This window comes from Rhipicephalus sanguineus, chromosome 2, assembly GCF_013339695.2.
Source record: "Rhipicephalus sanguineus isolate Rsan-2018 chromosome 2, BIME_Rsan_1.4, whole genome shotgun sequence".
NCBI lineage: Eukaryota > Metazoa > Arthropoda > Arachnida > Ixodida > Ixodidae > Rhipicephalus > Rhipicephalus sanguineus.
The window spans coordinates 238519692-238542122 of NC_051177.1; the positions used below are offsets into that span (position 1 = coordinate 238519692).

General features: G+C 45.2%; 1 protein-coding gene across 1 annotated transcript; it reads left to right on the forward strand.

Annotated features, from left to right (window-relative positions):
- Positions 1-6968: 6968 nt before the first annotated feature.
- LOC119382325 (uncharacterized) lies at positions 6969-20344 on the forward strand. The gene is made up of 6 exons (XM_037650025.2): positions 6969-7192; positions 8563-8731; positions 9731-9870; positions 14814-14946; positions 16119-16292; positions 20132-20344. Exons 1-6 carry the CDS (start codon positions 6975-6977, stop codon positions 20342-20344), a joined length of 1047 nt encoding a protein of 348 aa, XP_037505953.2. The 5' UTR covers positions 6969-6974.
- Positions 20345-22431: the final 2087 nt, after the last annotated feature.

The window sequence follows — 22431 nt, forward strand, 5'->3', positions numbered from 1 at the left end:
AAATAGCATCTTTCATACATGAACTGCGTTGACGGAATCATTAGTTTTGCTCGAGACTAAATGTAGAGAGGTTCATTGTTAGTCTAACATCCCTTAGGACCCAACTGTTAGCCACAAGGGAGGGACGTTGGGGTGCAACCCTTCGTCAATAGAGAGTAACCTCTGAAAGAAACTAATGCATTGTACCCACGGTGGGAATCAAACCACTGTTTCCTCGGTTGGGAGCCGAATGAGCTAAGCACTGTTGTGCAACTACAATGTTTATGGGAGTGGAACTGAGCATAACTTTCCCGCGCACCGAACGACTCGCACTCATGCACGTTTAGAAAAGCGTCCTGTATTCTCAGTCGACGATAGCTCGGAAGCAACAAAGCATATCTCGAAGCAGCAGTCTTGGCCTCCGCACGGATAGCGACAGCACTCCTTAGCATGAACGACCTATCGTCATTATTTACCTTTACTATTTATATCGTAGTCCCGTGGATCGATGCAAAAGGGCACAGTTCATTATGCCGCAAGGACGATATTAAAGTAGGTCATTTACAGGGCAAAGCATGAAAGTGCCGAATGAAAGTGAGTTTCTCCCCTCACTTCGTCTTCTTGCTACCGAGGGCTTAAGGTTTAGTCCTTAAAAGCTGTACACGTCGCGCAGTTAGACGTTCCACTGGGCAAACGTCCCCTACGGGAGCTAAAGTTCGTTGTTACCCCCGAAATGACGAATAATCCCTTGGAATGAAGATTCATTTATTCGGAGTAGTTTCACATATATCGACAGAATATGTACTCAGCGCGTTATCTCAGAGCTCTTTGTTCACTAAAGAAAAAAAAAAAAAAAACCCAATAATTTTGGAATCGTAGTGAGCACATTTCGCTGTACAAAGAATTCGTCGCGAATTTCAGGAAAGGCATTGCAGAGATAAGCGATTAGTTACACCACTGAGCACCACACGAAACACTTCGTTTTTGTACTGACGATATTTTTCTGAGAACGGAAATTTGAGCAAGTTGGTTTGCATTCATTATAAAATAGCGCAGTAACGCATAGAGTCGTGCATCACGCGTAAGAGAAAGCGAATGTTGGCTTTCTCGACCCGTGTCACGCTTGGATGGAGGAAAACAACGCGTATTTTGAGTCACGTGGTGCTCAAAACGAATTTTACGACGCCGAGGAGCGCGTTTCACGCTTAATACGCGTGAAAATATTTAGAGTGTAGCTTTGTCCTTTCTCAATATAGTCTCTGTCCTTGTTGTATCTTGCACTGTATGTTAGTCCTGTACTCAGGGTTTTCCTGTATTTATGTAATAAAGACGCTTCGAATTACAACGCTCAGTCCGTATACAAGTTACGAAATTTTAATGCCGCTATCGGTAGACATATTCTTAAAATAGCATTTTTCATTCATAATAAATATGACATCTTTCAATCTCAACAAACTGTAATCGGTGCTGCGCTTGCCGAACGCAAGTTTTGGTTTGCTTTCGCTCAGTGGACCGACCGCACTTTGTTCTCTTGTACAAACACCGGCAATAATCCGTCTGAGAATATATTATGCGCTTTATGCGCGTTTCTCCACATGAAAAAGCCTGTGCTTATTCAAAAGCAGATCTCGAAGGCTTTCGTGCGATATGGAGCCATGAATTGCGAAAATCTGTGTTCTCGCCGTAGAACTTCTTTGTGATATTATTAGCTCCGCTTTATTCCATGGTTTCGGGAGGATATATGTTGTGTCGTGCATGCGTAGAAAAAAACACAAAGGTCGCATTGACATGTAGTCATCCAAAGCCTCGTTTAGAGACAAAGTTCGGTCGTCTTAATTCATTCCGATGAAACAATAATCATCATCTAGCCTTCATTTATTATGACGTACTATGGCTTTGAAACGATGAAAGCGCGTTATTTCTTATAGCGTCCCCGCCGGCGCGTGCCACTTTAATGTGACATAGTCCTCGTAAAGTCGGAAGCCATTAATAGCGTTCACGGCAGTGAGTGCGATGTAACAGACGCTTCCAAAAACATGCTCTCATAATATGCTCTGTTAGCGTAATGTGTTGCTTCTTGAGGAGTACACAGCTTCCTTTGTGCTCTTAAATCATTTGTAGATGGCTTAGAAGACGTACCCTCGCTTCCTGTGTTGACAACGACCTCAATACCAGGGAGTTGACCGGTCACGAAAAAATTGAAGCGCATATAAATATAAATTATCCTCCGAGAAAGCTGGGCCCTGAAAAGAGAAAAAATGTTTTAATTTATCGAAGTGCAATTAAAGGTGACATCGACGGACGAACGCATGTCCTGTTTTCTTCAGTATAGAATCTGTATCTTCGGATTTTTCGAGGCATGAATCGAAATTATAGCGAACCTCACATAAGATAAGCTCGTCACATAAGGTGGTTCGTTTACCATAGGCTGAGTCTTGCTTAAGGCTGACAACGAATGTATACAGTGGTCGCTATCCATCATCGTTTGAACAACCTCGATCGACAATCTTTTCTGAGCTTAGTCAAGCTGATCGAAAATAACGCACTCACGCCTCGGCAACCCTTGATTCCCAGACCTATCTGTGACACAATTACGTAAGGGTTAATGTCTTCAGTACAAAACGTCGCGTACACAAGTAAGGCTCCGAAATAGTGGAGGCCACCTTATCCATGCCTGCCGAAATATCCGACCGCTAGAGCCATGGCACATCGTGCAAGCCCCCCCCCCCCCCTCCCCATCCTGCGGCCGGATCAAGCCCGCAGCGTGGAGAGATGTGCAAGCCGTTTAGCTTCGGATGAGGAGTTTCATACCTTGTTTATCCACTGATGCTTGGCGATGAACGCACGCCATTGATCCAGAAGCCAGCGTGATTAAGCCAATCAGAGTGCCCTTTCTGGGTCTAGTAATGACGGCTGTCTGCTTGTCTAGACATTGAACGGACGTGGGTCGAAGCTGAGGCCACACACGTGAAAGCGCTGACAGGGCTCCAGCTAGCTTTGCTGTGATGATTTGGCGCGCTCGATCAAAAGTTGCTGCCGCGGCATTCCTGCGCTTGCGCGTCGTCGCAGCCTTATTGTGTTTTTCTCTTTCCGAATCTATACGCGCTTCCGGCTCCTAATCATCGTACTTGCTTCATTGTTTTCTTTTGTAGTAATTTACTTTTTATTTCTTTTCCTTTCTGTTTTTGAACAATGCTTAACATACGGAAGTAAACTTAATTTAACAGAACGCGTCCCAATTTAAAATGCATAAAATTTCTCACGCCTCATGATATTCAAATTTCAGTTGACATTACCGTGTATTCACAATAGAATTGCCATCACATCATTCAAATTTGCGCGCTTCTGTCTCTTTATTGGCTTAAATATACAAATATTATACGCGGTGAACAGCTGCTAATACAAAGAGAGCACGCTGTATAGTTGAAAGCGCTCATTTTTTTCAATCATCTTACGCTGTTGTTATAGCAGCACATTCTCTTCATTCAGCCTCACTCCGATTTCAATCTAGTCGTCTACCATTGTATACTGTGGGGTCTGAAGATATCGCCGCTCTCAGCGCACTCGGAGACAGTCACGCGGTCGTGCAACAACAACACGTGTACATTTATTAACCTGGTCACAGCGAGCTCGCCTACTGAATCTGATACATAACTACTAACACGCTACATGATACATAATTACTAACATATATATATATATATATATATATATATATATATATATATATATATTATATATATATATATATATATTTCCCAATGTAAACAAAATCCTTAAACGACATTACAACATTCTGGAACAAAGTGAACGTCTGAAACGCGCATTTCCATCCGCCCCTGGCGTCGACCACGCAACCTCAAAGACACACTTGTGCACTCTCAGATCAATACTTCACCCCCTAATAATTCATGCCGACCTTGTTAAAGTCACGATGCCTTGTATGTAAAGCGATGCGAGAAACAGACAAAGCAACCAGCACACACTCCAAGTTTTCGATTAACATACGAGGAAACCTAACATGCGATTCCTCTAATGTGGTATACCTACTCGAATGCAACGTGTGCAGTATGCAGTACATCGGACAAACAGAAACACCATTTAGGATTCGTTTCAATAATCACAGAGCCCATGCGAAATCAGCCCCAAGTCTACCTCTATCAAAACATCTCAACCTTCCCGACCATGCATTCGACAAACTATCAGTAACGCTCTTAGAAACGGATTTAAATCAAACCGAGAACGTGAACAACGAGAGTCATACCTCATCCACCGATTTAACACCCTCGAAAGAGGAATAAATGAGAATCCGGGTACACTTGCAGCAATTAAAGCATTAGAAAACAATAACGGCAATAATGACAATAATAACTGAAGAGTTCACGGCACTGCAGCTGCGACGGTCACTGGACAACTGAAAATACTTCCAAGTGTAACTACTCTTTCTAAGTACAGCTGTCACCTGTTTCTGTTTCTATCTTACTAACCAATCAATTGTGACAAGCATGACATGTCCCACAGCACCCTTGTGCACAATCGGGAGCCCCCGACTGCGGAATCCAGGAGCGGGCCAAAATTGACATTGCGCCCGCCTGCTAGCCTCTGCGGCAATACGCGGTGGGCCCCCCTTTCGCGGACGAGACGTCAACGTGGCACTGAGTAGTTAAAGGCTTAACTTCTTGATAAAGCTCCTTTTTTCCACACCGCACCAGGGACGAGACGTCCACGGGGCACTGAGTAGTTAAAGGCTTAACTTCTTAATAAAGCTCTTTTTTTTTCTTTTTTTTTTTGGACGAGACGTCCACGGGGCACTAAGTAGTTAAAGGCTTAACTTCTTTAAAAAGCTCTTTTTTCCCCACACTGCACCGCCGGAGCCACGAGGCGCTGCCTGGTCGGGAGGAATACGTTAATAGAGGGAAAGATATGCAGGCCGCGGACATCTTAAAAGTGATCGTCGGAGGGGTGGGGGGTCTACCCCATGTTGTCAATTTTTTTTTTTTCGCGTATCCTTTCTTCTTTAAGACTGTATAAAACTGAGCACCAACAAACTGTACCCTCATTCCTGATGAAGGCCAGACTCTGGCTGAAACGTCGAAATAAACAACGTTGTGACTTCTCACGAAGGATCTACTTGACTATATATATATATATATATATATATATATATATATATATATATATATATATATATATATATATATATATATATATATATATATATATATATATATAGCCGTTAATGGCGTGCTTTTTAATACGTCGGCTTACGACTCGCGCAGCGCTACGTGCCACACGTCCTCAGTGTCCTCCCGCACAGCTTGGAGTACAGCTTGGAGTTGCACATAATTTATGCGTGCCTGTTCGCACTTATATGAAAAGCTTTTGGTGTAGCGCGAAAGGAAACACGGACACGAGAAGGCACGAAGGGACACACACCACACTGCGCTACTAGCAGCATGTTTATTTTCAAGAACCAGACCGCTTATATACCATCAAAATCAGGCAGACAGCTGAACACGTGGGATCACTCAGATAATGCGTAAAAAACCACTTCACCTAAACAAAATCATGACAGGATAAAACTGTAAATCACCGCTTGCGCAAGAACCCCAACTCTTTAGGTGACAATGTTATCGATGGCTTGCTCACACACAGCTCACCAAGCGCATCGATAAGCTCGGCTTCAACTATAAGATGGCGGATCTCTTCTTTATGATGACCAGCAATGACGGTGTTATTATGTGTCCGTGTTTCCTTTCGCGCTACACCAAAAGCTTTTCATATGAGTAGCCAACAAGCCCACGTTGTAACCCTGTTCGCACTTAGACAACAGCAGACGGATTTTTCAATGGTGAACGAGCGCGCGCGCCTCGTTTACCAACGCTCTCAACCAACTGCTCGGACATGTGTCAATGCCTCCTGCTCAAGGATATATCTGCAATAAGTACACGCTACGGCGTTCTTCGAATACTTGACTTCTCGAAGGCAATCACGCACCAACAAGTTCGCTTTAAAAGCCTCCTTCGGTATGCCCTGCGACGTTTGTTCCCACATACCTTCGTTATTCTTTTACCGATTTCGCTACCAACGCAGGTTGGCTTACTGTTCAGCATTACTGCAACTTACCTCCAACAACGACACTCTTGCTATAAAAGTGGTGCTGCAGGGTGTACCTTCCCGAAGTTATCTTGGACGGAAATAGGCTCAAGTCGGCACAAGGAATTAGTATAAACTCCTATAGACCGCTCTTCCCTCGCTTCTCTCGTACAACTCGCGTGAACAAGCAAGGAGTGGTGTTTCTCGCCATTAGTGTTTCTGTACGCTGCCTGCTTATTTCAGTGATCGCAAATAAAGGCAGGGAAAGTTAACGTTCATTTTCTGCAATAATAATATGCACTTTCCCTGCAAGTGAACTGTCTTGGGACGTAAAACAACAACAATTATCATTATTATTAGCGCAAGTGAACGAAGCCATATTCCTGAAATATTTCGCCAGTACTCTGGGGAGAGGAGCGGGGGGGGGGGGGGGGGGGAGTGTTTCTTTTATAACATATAACAGCACTTCAAGTATCTCTGCCTTAATATGACTTCATGGTTCCGAGGCTTACATTATCTAGGAGGTCCCGCCACTGTGTCACAACCGAACTTATTCACGGTTACGAACGTACACACCTGTCTGTATACCGCTGTGCCGCGGCGGCTGCATTTTCGATGGTGGCGAAAATGTTTGAGGCCCGTGTACTTAGATTAAGGTGCACGTTAAAGAACCCCAGGTGGTCGAAATTTCTGGAGCCCTCCACTACGGCGTCTCTCATAATCATATCGTGGTTTTGGGACGTTAAACCCCAGATATTATTATTATTATTATTATTATTATTATTATTATTATTATTATTATTATTATTATTATTATTATTATTATTATTATTATTATTATTATTATTATTATTATTATTATTATTATTATTATTTATACCGCTGTCGCAGGCGGGCCCATGGGTCGCCGTCCCTTTCTGTGCACAGTGGGCGCTTCTGACTTGCACCAGGACTCCATGGTGCCTGAGGATGGTCTGTGCGAGTGCCTCGTCTTCACGCACTACTACCACTCTTCCGGAGACACGTTCGCCGATGACGACGCAAACAAGACTCGCACTTTCTTAAAGCACGCAGCACGGTCTTCAAGAACCACATTTGGCTTATCAGTGACGTACCGGTCAGTATACAAGCGTAGCAAATAAGTTGACGAGTGTTACGCTAAGCGACAAACACGCATACAACATATCTGTTACGTATATTGGCGTTAGCACAATTTCGCGCCGTGCGTGAACCATTCGAGTGGACTAAGTCGACTATTGTATGTTCATGCTTCTTCGTTCAAATGTGTGATCGACTTCTTTTCTGCGCTATTTTGTGCCCTCTTCTTACTTCAAATTATTTCGCCGTCCCAATACAAAGTACTGAAGTAAAAGTGTAAAAGAGATGTAAGCGTAGTTGTATAGCGCCAGAAAAAGCTCGCACTGTGTATACCCCACGGTTTTACTAAGTAAAGCGCCTCGCAAGTTTAATACTCGCGTCAGTCTCGCGAAACTTAATTTAGCATGCTATAAATAACAACAGCCTAGGCAAAGGTGGCTGACACAAAGCTCTTCAGCAAATAATGAAACGCGACCAGCCTGCGCGTCGCATGCCCCGCGCATTTATTTCTGTCTTTCCCGCAGCGGACGTTGCGATGCGACATGTGTGGTTGTCATTGCTCGCTGAGAGAGGGGGCCGCGTGTGCGTTCAAATGCTGTTGTGAGCACCGTGCCCAAGTGGTTGTCACCAAGCCCAGGTGTTTGCTTCGCCGAGTATCGAAGCAGTTATACACCAGCCCGTGCATTTGAAGTTTCATCTAAGGACGCGAAACGTTTACATTCAGCACATTTTAATACATAATCTTCTAACGATCAAGTGTGCGGGGCAGTGGGCGCTCATAGAATGTCTCTCCGGGTGTTAAGTACCCACCTCTTTGCATAGCATGTACAGCCGCCCAAATCATTAACTACAGCGTGCGCGAGGAGTCACTTTTCTGTGCGTCAACGCCATATGACGGAAAGCAGTTGCAAACAGGCCGAGGGTAAGCGCATGCCCACAAAGCATGCTCAGCTGTGCCCATCGTCTGCTAGGCTGCTCCTTAAGAGGCGCAGTTTACATCATTAGGTAACGTGTGCGGCAGTGCGCCTGTGCTCGTCTGTTCCTTGCTGTGTGTCCTGACTATTTTCGCTACTTGCGATGGTGTCTATGTCAAAACACCAACTCGCCCAACAGTCAACTCTTTTAAAGTGTTCCAATTCACAAGTCCACTGCGCAGTTTCAAGAGCTTGAATACCACAACTTACTTTTAGGTGAAAGTTAATGTCTCGTTGAATACGCAGCAAACAGTGCTTACCTATCGCCACCAGAACAAGCGGAGGTCGTGCCGCCGCTTCGATCTATGCGACTCACTCGGTGTGTGTCCCTAGCGATCGCAAGAGCCCGAGGTTTACTTCTCCCTCATCGATTTTGTCTCCATCTGGCTGCTGAACTTGAAAAACTTTATTTCAGTAACGTGGCTGCCGCAAAACGAGACATCGCACGACAGCAAGGCCAGAGCAAGTTGAGACATTACTGGAGCGAAAATCATATTTACCACTACGGAATACTGGACGCCGAGTATTACGGTTTTCCCGGCAACAGGACTCGCCAACTTCAGTTGGCGTTTGACCTACTGAGGGTAAGCACAATTTCGCTTAAAGTGAGCAGCCCCTCGTTTTCGTCGGACGTGTCAGCGCAGATTTATCGGGGACGTTCCCAATGGAACCAATATTGCGATAGCAATTATGCAGGGGCTCGCCGTTCGCTATCGATGGCGCGGCTTCCTGCATGCGAAAGTATTGGTCGCAGTGCGTCTGTTCTCCTTTTTTCCTAAAGGTATCTTACATTCATAGGCACGGGGGCGGCATCTAAAGAGGGCGCTCATTCTGACCTTTACTTAGAGTTACTGTATATGCTACCTTTAGGTAGCAGAGTTGCGCATCTGTCTTCCAAACGCCGCTAGCAATCATGCATTGCGGAGAAGCTGACGCTCAGGCCAATTTTCGTGTTTCTCTACGCCGCCTCTGCAGCGAATTGGATTGACGCCAAACATCGACAGTAAGGTTAATCACAGGTCTTCGACACGCCAAATTTGTCGATCGGTGACACGGTAGGCATGTCGACTGCAAGAACGAAGAGCGGCTTCGCCGCATAGCTGTGGTTGCTATAGCCAGACCTATGCGCAACTCTGCTACCGAAAGGTAGCATATACAGTAACTCTACCTTTACTCAGTCGCACCTTTCAACGCGCAGGGTTATGGCTACGCATGTCTTTTTTTATGATAATGGCGACCACGGACACCTGATGTTGCATTCAAAGAACTGCTGACTTCCCATCTTTACCCCCGGAAAGCCGGGGACCAATGGGAGGCCGCTGTGAGAGGCACGTCATCGCTTTATTTTTCCACCGTTTGCGGAGCATGTTTTCTTTCGGACTCGACCAACGTGGGCGGGAACCCAGCCCACGTCTACATATGCTTACGTCGCGCCACATTACCTTGCTCTGCCAATTTTCTGCTGTACAGCTCTTTATCTATAGCAAACGGTCGTCTCCAGTGGAAGCGGCTATACTGTTTCATTATAACTATTAACCAAGAGATTTCGTTTCTATATAAAAATAATCATTTCTTCCGTTCAGGCTTTCAGGAGAATACAGAAACGTATCGAGCCGCACAAAGGCTCGACCAGCGGCAAACCACAGGGATTTATAATCCTCGGTGTCACTCCCTGGGTCCGTGGAGACAAAGACGTCTTCGGGGAACTTTCAGAACACATGAAGTAAGCTCACAATATGCTGTAAATAGGTAATACAATAATTAGGCAACAGTGACTGGCGTGCCGTCGATTTGTTCTAAATGTATCGGTGTTAAGGCCACTTGACGATTGGTTTGTTGTCGAGCGAGTCCGCGTTAAAAGTACAAGAACATGTGCGCAGATCGTCCAGTGTGGGAATCAAATTCAGGGATGTTACGTGCCAAAACTACGACACGATTATGAGGGGTCACCGGATCACTTTTAACCGCCTGGTGTTCTCTGCACCCAACTCTAGACGTACGGGTGTGTTTAGATTATGCTTCCATCGATGTGCGACCGCCGTGGCCAGGAGCTTGGCAGCTGAATATCTAAGCAAATCAGCTGTAACGGCAGGCTTGCGGTCGTAGTTATCTGGTTACTAGCTATTGTTTCGGTACTTCGACGAAAGAACAGCGCATGGAACGAAACGAGGACGAGAGGAGACAGATTCGACCTTTTCGCTGCATACGGACACGGACCCTGGATGGCTTCCGGTTTTGTCCACCGACGCAGCACACTAGCAGTGGCGCGGAAGAAAAGCGTTGGCGAATAGCCCGCAGACTTTCGACACTTTTCTTTCTGTGTTTAGAAAAATATCTCAAGCAAATATTCTTCTAAGCTATACACAAGATTATGAGAGGTTTTCGTGAATTCTATGCGCCCACTTTTTATCCGAGAACGTAAAAAGAGACTTTCCTTATTCTGAGACAACTTATAAACACAGTTTCCGCTTCGGTGTTACAGAATGATAAATGAATTGACCGGAAGTTTCTTGGGGTACAACGCTTGCTGCTACTATCGTAATCTTAAAATGCGGGAAAAAACACTATAGTACACGCATCATAAGACGAGATATCCCTGTAAACAATGCTAAGTCGCATGCTGGAGCAATAAGTACAGAATTTCATCTCGGTGGAGCGATAGCGAATTATGCGTGTACTGGTTGTGGTATTTCTGGTATATTGACGTACAAACGTAATAAAAAAAAAAACTGGTTGTTATTCAGCACCGTGTCTCTATCCTCTCGTCTTCGTTTCGTTTCATGCGCTGTTCTTTCGTCTGAGCTCAGTGATGTACCAACTAGCCCAACTAAGGACGCTAATATCGCTTCGGTCTCCGCGACAGTTTGTTTAAGGTGTGCGACAGCGTGCGACGTGAGCGTGTGTGCGACAACCTCAAGGTGACCATGACGGCGATAATATGACGCTGAAATGCACGATTACTGGTATATTGAATTCCGTTGAAGAAACGCTATTATGGTGTTGTGCACAGAGTGCTAAGTTAGATACGATGTTTATACGTTTATAAAATGCACATTTATTCACAATCTAGGGCGACAAGAAAGGATCCAATAACGCGGACGCACATGGTATGCCGTCGAACCATGGTGTGGAAACGAAATGTTTTTCGTTTCGGTTTTAGTTTCGTTCCACCGCAAAAAGTTCCGAGACGGTTCGTAACGGTTTTTTTTTATGCAAAAATTTGAAGTAAAGGTAATCATAAAAAATATTGGATTTGTGATATAGTTACTTGCCCTCCTCTTAAGAAAGTGGGACAGGGGTAAACACGTTCTATCCCATGTTCTTCAGAGGAGCGGAAGTAACTGTACCACGGAATCCTACCAACTAGCACAAACCAGTATACACTTCAAGGTCATAGTATTTATTTTCTCAAAAGTCAATTACGACTTTTTTAGCGAGCCCAATGCTTTGTGTCAAGGGAGTGAGCACGATCTCAGAACCAGCACGTCATTGAGTGTATACTCTCTGATGTGCGAGACAGCTCTTCTGATAAAAAAAAAATTTGTCAGGCCTGCGCGGAACACGCAGCACAGTCACAGCGAAAGCTGGAAAGAGCGGCCTTTCTACAGCCCGTTGTAGACTCTCTTGGGGCAACTAATACAAGTACACGTGCAAAGTACCCCCTACGCCATAAATCATCGTAATTTTTCTAAAGTACCAAAGCACCCACTATATCATTTTTCTTCATTCTTCGGATAATCGTGGCACCCGCTACACATCTGTAATGCATTATGCGCACTTTGCGCTGTGGCTGATGACGATGAATTATGGCTGAGCCCTTTGCAACGGGTTAGAAACATTCAACGACCGACTCGTTGCGCAATTCGCATTGTGTGACGCCAGGTTGTTATTTCACTCTTCTATCACGCTATATTACGTATGTTAATACGATTCCTCGCCCGACATGACACCTGTATAGCGTATTTTTGCGAAGGAGTTACAAGCACCAGCGTGGCACTGTGGTGAAATACTCGACTGCCACGCAGAGGGCGCGGGTTAAATCCCATCTGATCCTATAGAAATTTGTTTCTCATTTCAGTTTTTATTTCACGTGATAGTGGTTACGGACACCGGCGGTGGCGGACAACTATAGCGCCAAAATCGGCTGTTGTGATCTCATAACAGCTGTCGATGTAACAAGCTTCAGCGCCGACAATCCCACGCTGGCCTGCGTGACAGGCGCGCAGAAGTCCACTCGTGTTAATATAAACATCCCTGGTTGCCACTGTTTTCGTTTTTCGAACAATGTTTTTCAAGGCAGGTCAAGACTAAAAGAAGCAGGATATCCTCTTCGGTTATCTCGAGAGCCTGCGAAAAAGTGGCGAAAACAGTTAAAGCTAGGCCGAAGGGAACAGCTGATAGTAATCACATTATAGCCCAAGAATATATACCAGTGATTCCGTATGTGCATACGCTATCACACAGAACGAAAAATGTGGCAAATAGGTACCAGGTTGATGTTGTCAGTGTTGGCCTTAAGTTTCGGCACGTCTGTCCAGCTGTGCACAGAAAGCTAAATGGAGTGAAGAGTGACAAAAGGCTAAGATGTGCGGTCAAACACAACAAAACGTACGCAGATTGTCGAACTAATGTAAATAAAGTTCCATGTTCTTGCGATGAGATTTACATAGGGCAACCTAGTCGGTGTGTAAATATCAGAATCCAAGGGCATGCGAAAAATGTTAAAATGGCACCGGTTTTCGTTTGGCTCTTCGTTGTCACACAATTGCTTGTAAACCAGGTTTTGATAGGACGGAGATTTTGCATCGACACAGGGATCAGCGCACAAGAGAAATCATGTAAGCTTTTTACATGTCACTGGAAGGTGACAAGTATCAGTCAACCTTCGTTAGCTTTATCACAGGCAGAGGTATCATGGATGGTTTGCGCTTTGTTCATGTTTAGTCAGCCAGTTATTTGGTTTTTTGTCTCTTTTTGTTACCTTGTACAAGCGAGATGGTTGTATGTTATCGTGCTTTTTCAGATGCTGTTTATTCTCTTTCGATTCGAAATAAAATTTTGGTGGCGAGTCAGCGCCCGTGTTTGTCGTTCCTTTGCTCGCCCTCGTTTTTTCGAGCTGTTTATTTCATTCAAGCTAGAAGCACGTGATAATATCATCGTGTGACGTCACGTTATGGGACGTCGTCATGACGTCTATACACGTCACACATTCTGCCGATCTGTGAGACGTGACGACATCATATAGGGACGTCATCGCATGATGGCTTTTTTTTTTGCATCACTCGTGTTGACGCCGCGGACGCGGTACACCGACGCGGCCGACGGTCAATTTTCGCGTTTCATGAGGCATCTAAGGCTGTCGCCTTAGAAACCATGGTCTTAATGTTTACGGTAGGTCGACCGCTTGCCCAGCATGGCAGTGACGTTGAGGACATGAATTCGGCTAAATTTAGTCCTTTCTGCTTTAAGCAGCTTTTATAATTGGCAGATTGTTCATTTTCAATAATACATAATGCTTTATAATTACCTCCTTCCGCGAGGATTATGCGTGTGTGCACAGACTGGTTGGTCTGCTGCGTGCTTTAGAAAAACTACGGCGGCTTAAAGATATATAAACATAAAACGTAATAAATGACATCACAAGGTCATTTGAAGCACGTATAGATTAGATGAATCTACGTGCCAACCATCATTCCCGCAAGTAGGTTGACGATCGAAGCACTAGAGTTCCCTCTATATTTGTAGGAAACATTATGGAATGAGCAGCCAACTGACAAGAGCGCATGTACAGCCTGGTTGCCGCGAAGGCACTTTTTGAACGCTGATGAGTTTATAATCGGCGTATAGATCGATGAGAGTTAAATATTTTTGCTGTACTTGTGCGAAGCAGTCGGCAAATGAGTTCTCACCGCAGCGAATTCGACATTAGCACGGGCGTTTGGGTTCGGACCAGCATACGCAGTATTGTCAAGGAGGTAAATTTTACTGTGTGTATACGTACCGAGGACGGCGCGTAAAATGAGACAGTGCGGCAGTATTTGAGCAGTGGTGAAGGCCACCAGGCTGGTGCAAGACGTAACATTCAAGGGTAGGGCAGGCGGTGCACTCGGTTTTTAAGAACAGGAAATAAAACGGAGTCGCAAATAGTTTTGCATAAATCTACATGCAACTTCTATTCCGTGGCTGTTCTTTTTTTTTCATTCGTCTTTTTCCTACGCCTACCTGTTATTATAAATGACATAATCTGAAATCTCATGTGCATTACTTCGTTTCTCTGGCAGAATATTTGCGATAACAGTCGACCGCTCTTATCATCAATACAGACTGCGGTCCTGTTTCATTTTATTTTTGCGATACATGCGTACTTGCTCTGAGTATCAAAGAAAATGAAAATTGTCTGGCGCCACAGGAATGTGTGTGTGTGTGGAAGGGGGGGGGGGGCGTTGTTGCCAGCCTCAGACCATCTCTTAACGTATAAGCCAGGGGGAGCATAACCAGGGGGAGGAGGGAAAGGGGTTCACTCCCTCTCCCCGAAATCTTTAAATTTCGCGTTGGTATATACACACGCACTAACATGCATAAAGGTTTGTAGTACGTATATTTAGTCAATCAATCTCAAATCAATCTCAAAATCTAACACTGATACTAGCTTTCTTCTGTTTCCAGCTCATTTAGCGTTGACGGACTCATACTGAGGACGCATCTGTTCGAAAACGAGATTGCAAGCAAGTTCCGGACATGCCATCTTACGCCGCCTACTTCCTACGAAAAACCGAAAAGCGATTACCTCGTGGGAATGGCAAGTATATATACTGGCACGCTGCAGTCCCACTTAGTGTGGTTTAACCTATAACGCTAAATACTGCAGGACATTTTATTGCAAACGCTATGACGCGAATAGAATGCTTACACTATAAATTCAAATAGGCCGTCTCCGTCTGCAAAATCAATACTGCTACTAAGTGGCGCAAGAACAATGCTAGAAATTATGCCAGCGTTATATTGGACCAGTGTGGAATTTTGGGCATGTTGGTAATCAATTTTTAAGAAAGGTAAAAGCGCAAGGAAAACACGGTCGAGAAAAGGCACATGCCCGCGCGCACATGCGCAGGCACCGGCCTTCATCACATCTGAATTCGGTTGGCCCGACACCTTTCTTCGGTTGGCCCGACACCGAAGGTGTCGACCAACCGAATTCACTCTGATGACTGTCGGTTCACCGGACGCAACTTTGTAAAGTAAACGTATTGTTTAGCTTATTACACTTGAGCCCCGCCACGGTGGTCTAGTGGTTATGGCGCTCGGCTGCTGACCCGAAGGTTGCGGGATCGAATCCCGACCGCGGCGGCTGCATTTTCGATGGAGGCGAGAATGTTTGAGGCCCGTGTACTTAGATTTAGGTGCAGTTAAAGAACTCCAGGTTGTCGAAATTTCCGGAGCCCACCACTACGGCGTCTCTCATAATCATATCGTCGTTTTGGGATGTTAAACCTGAGGTATTATTATTATTATATTGTGTATGTTCATTTTGGGATATTTATGGTTCAGCAAATACTTTTTTTTTACGTATATATAAGGCATCGTGGTGGAGTGGCCGTGGGTGTAGTAATAGAACTGAAGGAGAACCTCTCGGAAAACAGAAACAGCAGAATTAAAACCCTCTGCTATTGCTGTTTTCCAAGCGGATATCCCTCACTTATAAATATAATGTAATGTAATCAGACAAAGAGGCAGCCCCCGTTGCTAGGCCAGCTGTTCTCCAACTGCACTATATATATATATATATATATATATATATATATATATATATATATATATATATATATATATATATATATATATATATATATATATATATATATATATATATATATATATATATATATATATATATATATATAGTGATTTATTTGAAGTGTTGGTACAGACATGTGCTTCAGACCACTTAGTAAGGCTGTTGCGTCTACGTAGGCGGATGTGCTTCGACTGTACAAGAAACACAGAGCACCATCCTGGAGACATAACCTGATGTTGTCATTCACCATGGCACTCCGGTGGTATAAGACAGACAACGGCCGCCTCGACATCGGTGCGCCATGCGACAAAATCAGACGCCTCGCTGTTCGGGTCATCGACGCAGCACAGGTGAGAAAGCACTTTGTTTAGGTTCAACGGCTGACCTTCGGAGATAGCTGCAGGACTGGAGCATCGCGCAAATCATTGTCCGGTCCGCTTTTGAAGGCGAGTGACTTGAAATGAAAGGTGAGCTCGATAAAAGATCAGATTGCCATATCAGAAACAGCTGATCACCGACATGCCGACGATCGAGAGAGCATCAGTTATTGGAAAACACCGCATACAAATACGCATGTCACCGGCGCAGGGCTGTACCCGCACGGTGCTGGGTTCTTCGCGTACGAGAACGCCGCCACAGAAATCTGTAACTCCTAACAAGCTTGGCTTGAAAAGGGCGGTGTTCGCGCGACTCGGAGAAAGGGGTACGCGATGGCTGAGCTAGGACCGAGTGGATTGTGTGGCAGGCCGAGGAGGTATACAACGCCCACAGGAGGCTCGACAAGCACGGAATGAAGCGCAGTCTTTATCGCACTGCCAGTCGAGTCGTCTCCGCGATAGTATAAGAAACCTTTGTATTTTCCCTACTACGTGCTCGGTCGCTACATACCTGATGAGAGTGGATTAGTCTACGACGCTGTCTGTTCATAAATAGAAATTAATAGTATGACTTGTTCAGTATTTATCTCTGAGGGGTAGACCGATCGCCTTATCCGAAGCTTGCGTGACATACGTGTGATGCTGCGGGCTTCTGGTTCTGGCTTCCATTTGGATGTGAATAATGAGTGGATGCAACCATAGAGTTTCCTATAAATGCACTAGAGGGAACTCTGGCGCTAATGTCTATGCGAGCTGCAACGCATGGCGCTTCAGCCAGCATGGGAATAGGTGTGTTCCAATACTGACCGTAGACAGCTAAATAGACAGCTAAGTGGACAGTGGCCATCTTAAGTCCCAGTCCAATTTTTACGTAGCCAGCAAAATAGACAGCTTCGAAAAGACGCCATCTGAGACAAATACGATGCAGGCTACTTTGCTGTCCAAACAAGATGGCGGCTCAGCGAACTGCTCGGATAGCTTTGATGTCGCCGGTATGGTCGTCTGCACACCAGCAGACGCTTTTCCAGGCGCTCAATGTTAGCTACGTTCAATTTTTGATAGCTTTGAACACGAAAAAAGGTAAAGAAATAACTGTTACATTTGTTTTTCTTGGCTTTTCCTTGTCGACGCGAGGTGGTGTCACGTCGCGTAGACGTCTTCTAGACGCGTTCCATTTCTCGGACAACATGGGCTCTATGCTGTCTTCTAAGCTGTCAGCGTAGACTGTCTACGATGCTGTCCAGAATTGGAACACAGCCAATGATGGGTAGTACACGGATTTGTCTAAACCTCGTTCTTTCGGCTCCGTTTGGCTCCGCGTCGCCTGCGTCCGCTTTGTCGCAAAAGGAAGTTCAGCAAAAGTCAGCAGTTCCACTTCACCACTTTAACCTTATTAAGAAAAGGTAGAGTTGGGCTAGTTGGTTGGGGTTCATATTGAACAGCGCTAAAAACGAGACACAAAGAAGAAACTGCACAACACGTGTTGTGCAGTCTCTTCTTTGTGCATTGTGCAGTCTCTTCTTTGTGTCTCGTTTTTTGCGCTGTTCAATATGAACCTTTTTAGGCTCACTAATTCAAATCTGGTCACGAAGTTCACAACGGTTCATTCTTTTATCCGAAACGAACGTCACAACACAGCGATAAACAAAGCCACAAGTGCGTTCGAAGCCGTAAGCACGAATATTAGGCAAATCCGTGTACTACCCATCATTCCCATGGCGGCTGAACAATCCCAGCGCCAGATTTCCCTCTAGGTAATTGCGGGAAACTCTATGGATGCAGCAGACGGATAGCCGAAAAAAGTCTGATGGGAACGTCTGCACGATGACACAAAGGGTGGTATGCTTCACTATTTTAGGCTCGAGTTGGCTACCTGAGGGCAAGAAAAACAAAGTAATAATCAATGCAGGAGCAAATAATCGCAACATAATGACACATGTAGCTCCATGGAGCAACAGAAGTACGAAAAATACTCATCAGGTTGTAATGCCAGGATGGTCACTCAGCAAGGTCCGCAGAAACGTGCGCATCGCTCAGAGGCGCTGGGACGCAATGCGGAGCTGCATGGTGAGCGGTTCAGATAAGCAAGAGACGTTTAAGTCATTGTTAGGAAAAGGGCAGGAAGGAGACGGATTGAACCGAAATTGTTGCGGGCTTCGGTATAACAGTGGAACATAGAAACAGGGCCTTCATTGAAGAAAGAAAGAAATCAGAAAGAATGCAAGACTGCAATAGACGCATTAACACCTGATTATAATACACGGGCTGGGCTACTATTTGTCGCATTTTCGTCTCAAACGCGGCGCCAATAAATATCATCATCATCAATCAACAACAACAAAAACAATAAAATCATCGTCACTTCTTCATTGCCCACCAGCTCTCGTAAGCTCAGAGTTTCAGATGTCTTTTTTTTTTTCATAAATACGTATTAGCCGCTATAACGATGGCCCATTCAGCAGCGTTAAACGATCATGTACGAAGCTCAACGGCGGACAAAATATGCAACAATGGAGGCAACTGGAAAATGAAAGTGCGGATAGGTTGAACGAGCAGGAGAGGGTGCCCCAGACAGCCAGGCCGACGTTTCGATAGGAGGACTTATCCTTGTCAGTTAAAGGCACCTCGGCGTGTTAGTTTTAAGGGGGTTAACGTTGACGTCATGTCTAGTGGTGGCGCGTGTCCCTGTTGGTGATCGCCGTCTGGAAAGAAAAAACTATAAAGCAGGTGGGTATAGTCCCTCTTGAAGGAAGGTTGTCACGGGGCTCAGGAAAAAAAAAAGAAACAGCGTGCAAATATATCCGCGCCGCCGCCTTTGCGTACTTAAGCTTCATGTCAAGGCATTTCGGGGCATGCATATTTTTCAGTCTGCTCGTAGAATATTTGTTTATTTTATTTATTTATTTATTTATTTATTTATTTATTTATTTATTTATATTCCCTGCGACAGGCTTGCGAAGAACTGCCCGACTACTTCGCAAGCGCCACGGCTGACAACCACTCCCTGTCCATGACAGCGCATGGTGCTGACGGAAAAATCGCAACTTACGATGATGCGCACACCATTATCCGTAAGGTGCGTTGGGGGCTGCGTGTATAGCTGTACTGCAAGAACACAATGTGATGGACGTTTGCTTTTGGGTTCGCTGCCGCTAATCATTCGATATAGCGCAGGTTGCGTAAAAAGAGAACCAATGGCGGGAAGGAAATGAGGGGCAAGCCTCTACGCAGGAGAAGACGACGATTTACGATGCGCGTAGAAATAAACGCACTTGCGAGGTTAACGCAGGTTCGAAGGCAGATGAGAACGTGTAACCCGGTCTCTTCCGTGCTATGGCGCGCTGCCTTGTAAACCCCGCCCGTGGAACATCCTAATGCGAACGGCCGTTAATCTTAAAACGCTGACATCACAGTTACACAGAGTGTATATGACACGCGTTTACGTACAAATAACATGTAATAATACAATAATAATTGTTGGGGCTTTACGTCACAATACCACGATATGATCATGACGGACGCCGTAGTGGAGGACTCCGGAAATTTCGACCACCTGTAACGTGCACCTAAGTACACAATGGCAGAACCATTTTAGCATGTTCACCTCCACCGAAACGCTGCCGGGATTCGATCCCGCGATTTTCGGGTCAGCAGTAGAGCACCATAACCACTAAACCACCGTGACGGAGATATCATGTAACAAGGTTTCTTTAGACACTCTATCCTTGACCCGCTACGCTTTTCTAGTGGTTTGCAACAAAAATATCTCGCTATATAGTGTTGTCCTCTGCTGGTCTTCCTCTCTCCCTCAGATGTGCGCCCTTTCTTTCAACTTCCCGAATGTGGAAACGGGCGTGGCCCTATTCGACACCGACTTTCAAGACTGGAGGGGATCATGCACCCGAGACAGCCAGGCGGCGTTGAAAGGCTCTGTGAGGCTACGACACGTGAGAGACCATTACCGGAAGGCCTCGTCGCCAAAGTCGGGGTCCAATTGCCCAAAGTTCAGCGCGGGATCGATATGATGACGCGACAAGTGTCTTTCATCTCTCATAAAAGACGTGGAATTCGGTTAACGACACTTCGTTTTGTTGCGTTTCTGGTGATCTGAAGAACATATAGCGAATCAGTTATACAGAGGGTAGAGGACGGTTCACTAAAGCGGGAAAAAAACGTCGTCCTCGCGCTGCCAGCTGCTAGCCTCCTGGTTAGCTCACCTATAGTAGCGCAACCACCTCGGAAATGCGTTGGTCCCGGGTTGGAGTCCCGGAGCAGGACTAATTTCTCGTCAACTAGAAGCTTTTCTGTTTCAGAACTAAATCCGTATAGATTTCCTTGCAGCTTCACGCTGCAAATGAGTGGATGACAATATATTACCTTAGAAACGGGACGGCTCTTCGTACTCTGCTTGATGGTTGAGGGTGAAGCACGATGAAACGGACGATGTGGGGGAGAGCGAACAGAAGGCGGGCGCTTAATTCCAACTCAAGTTTATTGCGAAAAGCGCAGGATATATACAGTGATATGAAAGGTCAATTTTAGCATTTGTCGTGAACAGAACTACGCAGAACCACAAAAACTATACAGGCAAATTAACAGAACGTGTATAGCGTGAACCAAGCCGCAGTAGTTTACGCGAACAACGACGACCGGCGTACTCGTATCCAGAGAAATGCAGCGCGATTTAGACGAAGACAGGGAGCACAGGTGGACACAGGCGGAAATCTGCGCGTCTGTGTGTGTCTCCTGTCTTCGTCTCTGGCGCGCTGCATTTCTCCGACATGGACCAACTCTGCCAAGTCGAGGTATTATTCGTACTACTATCATTGTAGAAGCGGCGCCGATGAAATGGGAAGGGGGTTAACCCTTGAAGGAGTAAGCCGCCTGTATCTCTGAACGAAAAATAAGGCTACTGTTTTTGGAAGGTGCGGGTCTGCGCGTGCGGTGGCCACCATGATTTTATTCGCTCTGTTGATATCTGTTTGCGCTTGCTCTGTCAATCTGTTTGTATCATTCTTATGGTTCTGCTTAAGTTCTGTTACGTTTAGTTATGATATGTGCTAATCTTGACCTTTCATACCACTGCGCCCACTTATTCCGATATATATCTTGCCTTTTTCGCAATAAACTTCTTCGCGCGTTACTCTTAAGCACGAGCTTTCCCTTTCATGATCTGCAGATTACTAAACAAGACAAAGCGTCAGGCTGAACATATATCAGACTTGCGAACTACTGAAATGATGTTTTTTTTAGGTAGCGATGGGTCGAAGTAAAGGGAGGGATGGTGAAGTCGAGTGTCCTCGCGTCTCATTCTTCATCAGGACGACGGCCACCACAGATGTTGCGCTGTGTGCTGTAAAGAGCGATTGGTGGAAGCTGGTGTTGCTCTGAGGAGGTCCCGATTCAGTCTTTGACTATGGGACCTCCTTCTGTATACACAAATTTTGTAATTGATTCGATGACTAAATAAAACCATTTCTGATAAATGATAAATGAGTGTTCCAATAACAGAGCAACGATGACCGTCTGTTGTCGCTCGTTTCCCCCGACTGAGGTGACCGGCGAAGGATCTGATCCCCCGGTGAACACGCTTTTGTGTACGTGTGCTTATACACTGGGTACGACGAGGGTACGTCATTGTAGACGCTGCACGAGCAGCTACCCTATTTCCCTATTCGGTTTCGACGGCATTATTTTTTGTTATTTAAAATTACTGACGGGTCTCTGAGCAAATCGAACCACCCTGGCTGTTACAGGGCTCTCAGTACCATTGGAAAACAGCAATATCCTAATATCGTCAAAAATACGCCGGTGTTCCCCATTAAAACGGTAACTCCGGCAATTTTTTCATGTCCACCGATCTCAATAAAATTTCTAACACATGTTCTTTTCGGTACTCTGGTGATATGCTCGAAACATTTTAGAAGTGAGTGAAACATTTGGAACATTTGGGATTACATACGAGACAAAGGTGTTAAACATTTGGCTGTCAGGGATCCGTTAACGCATCCTAGGTGTGTCCGTGTTTCCAAAAGAAAGGCCTTAGAGAAACCGCTCAAGCGTACACCGTGGATTAAAAGAGACGTAATAAAATGCTGTTTGTTCGTTTCTG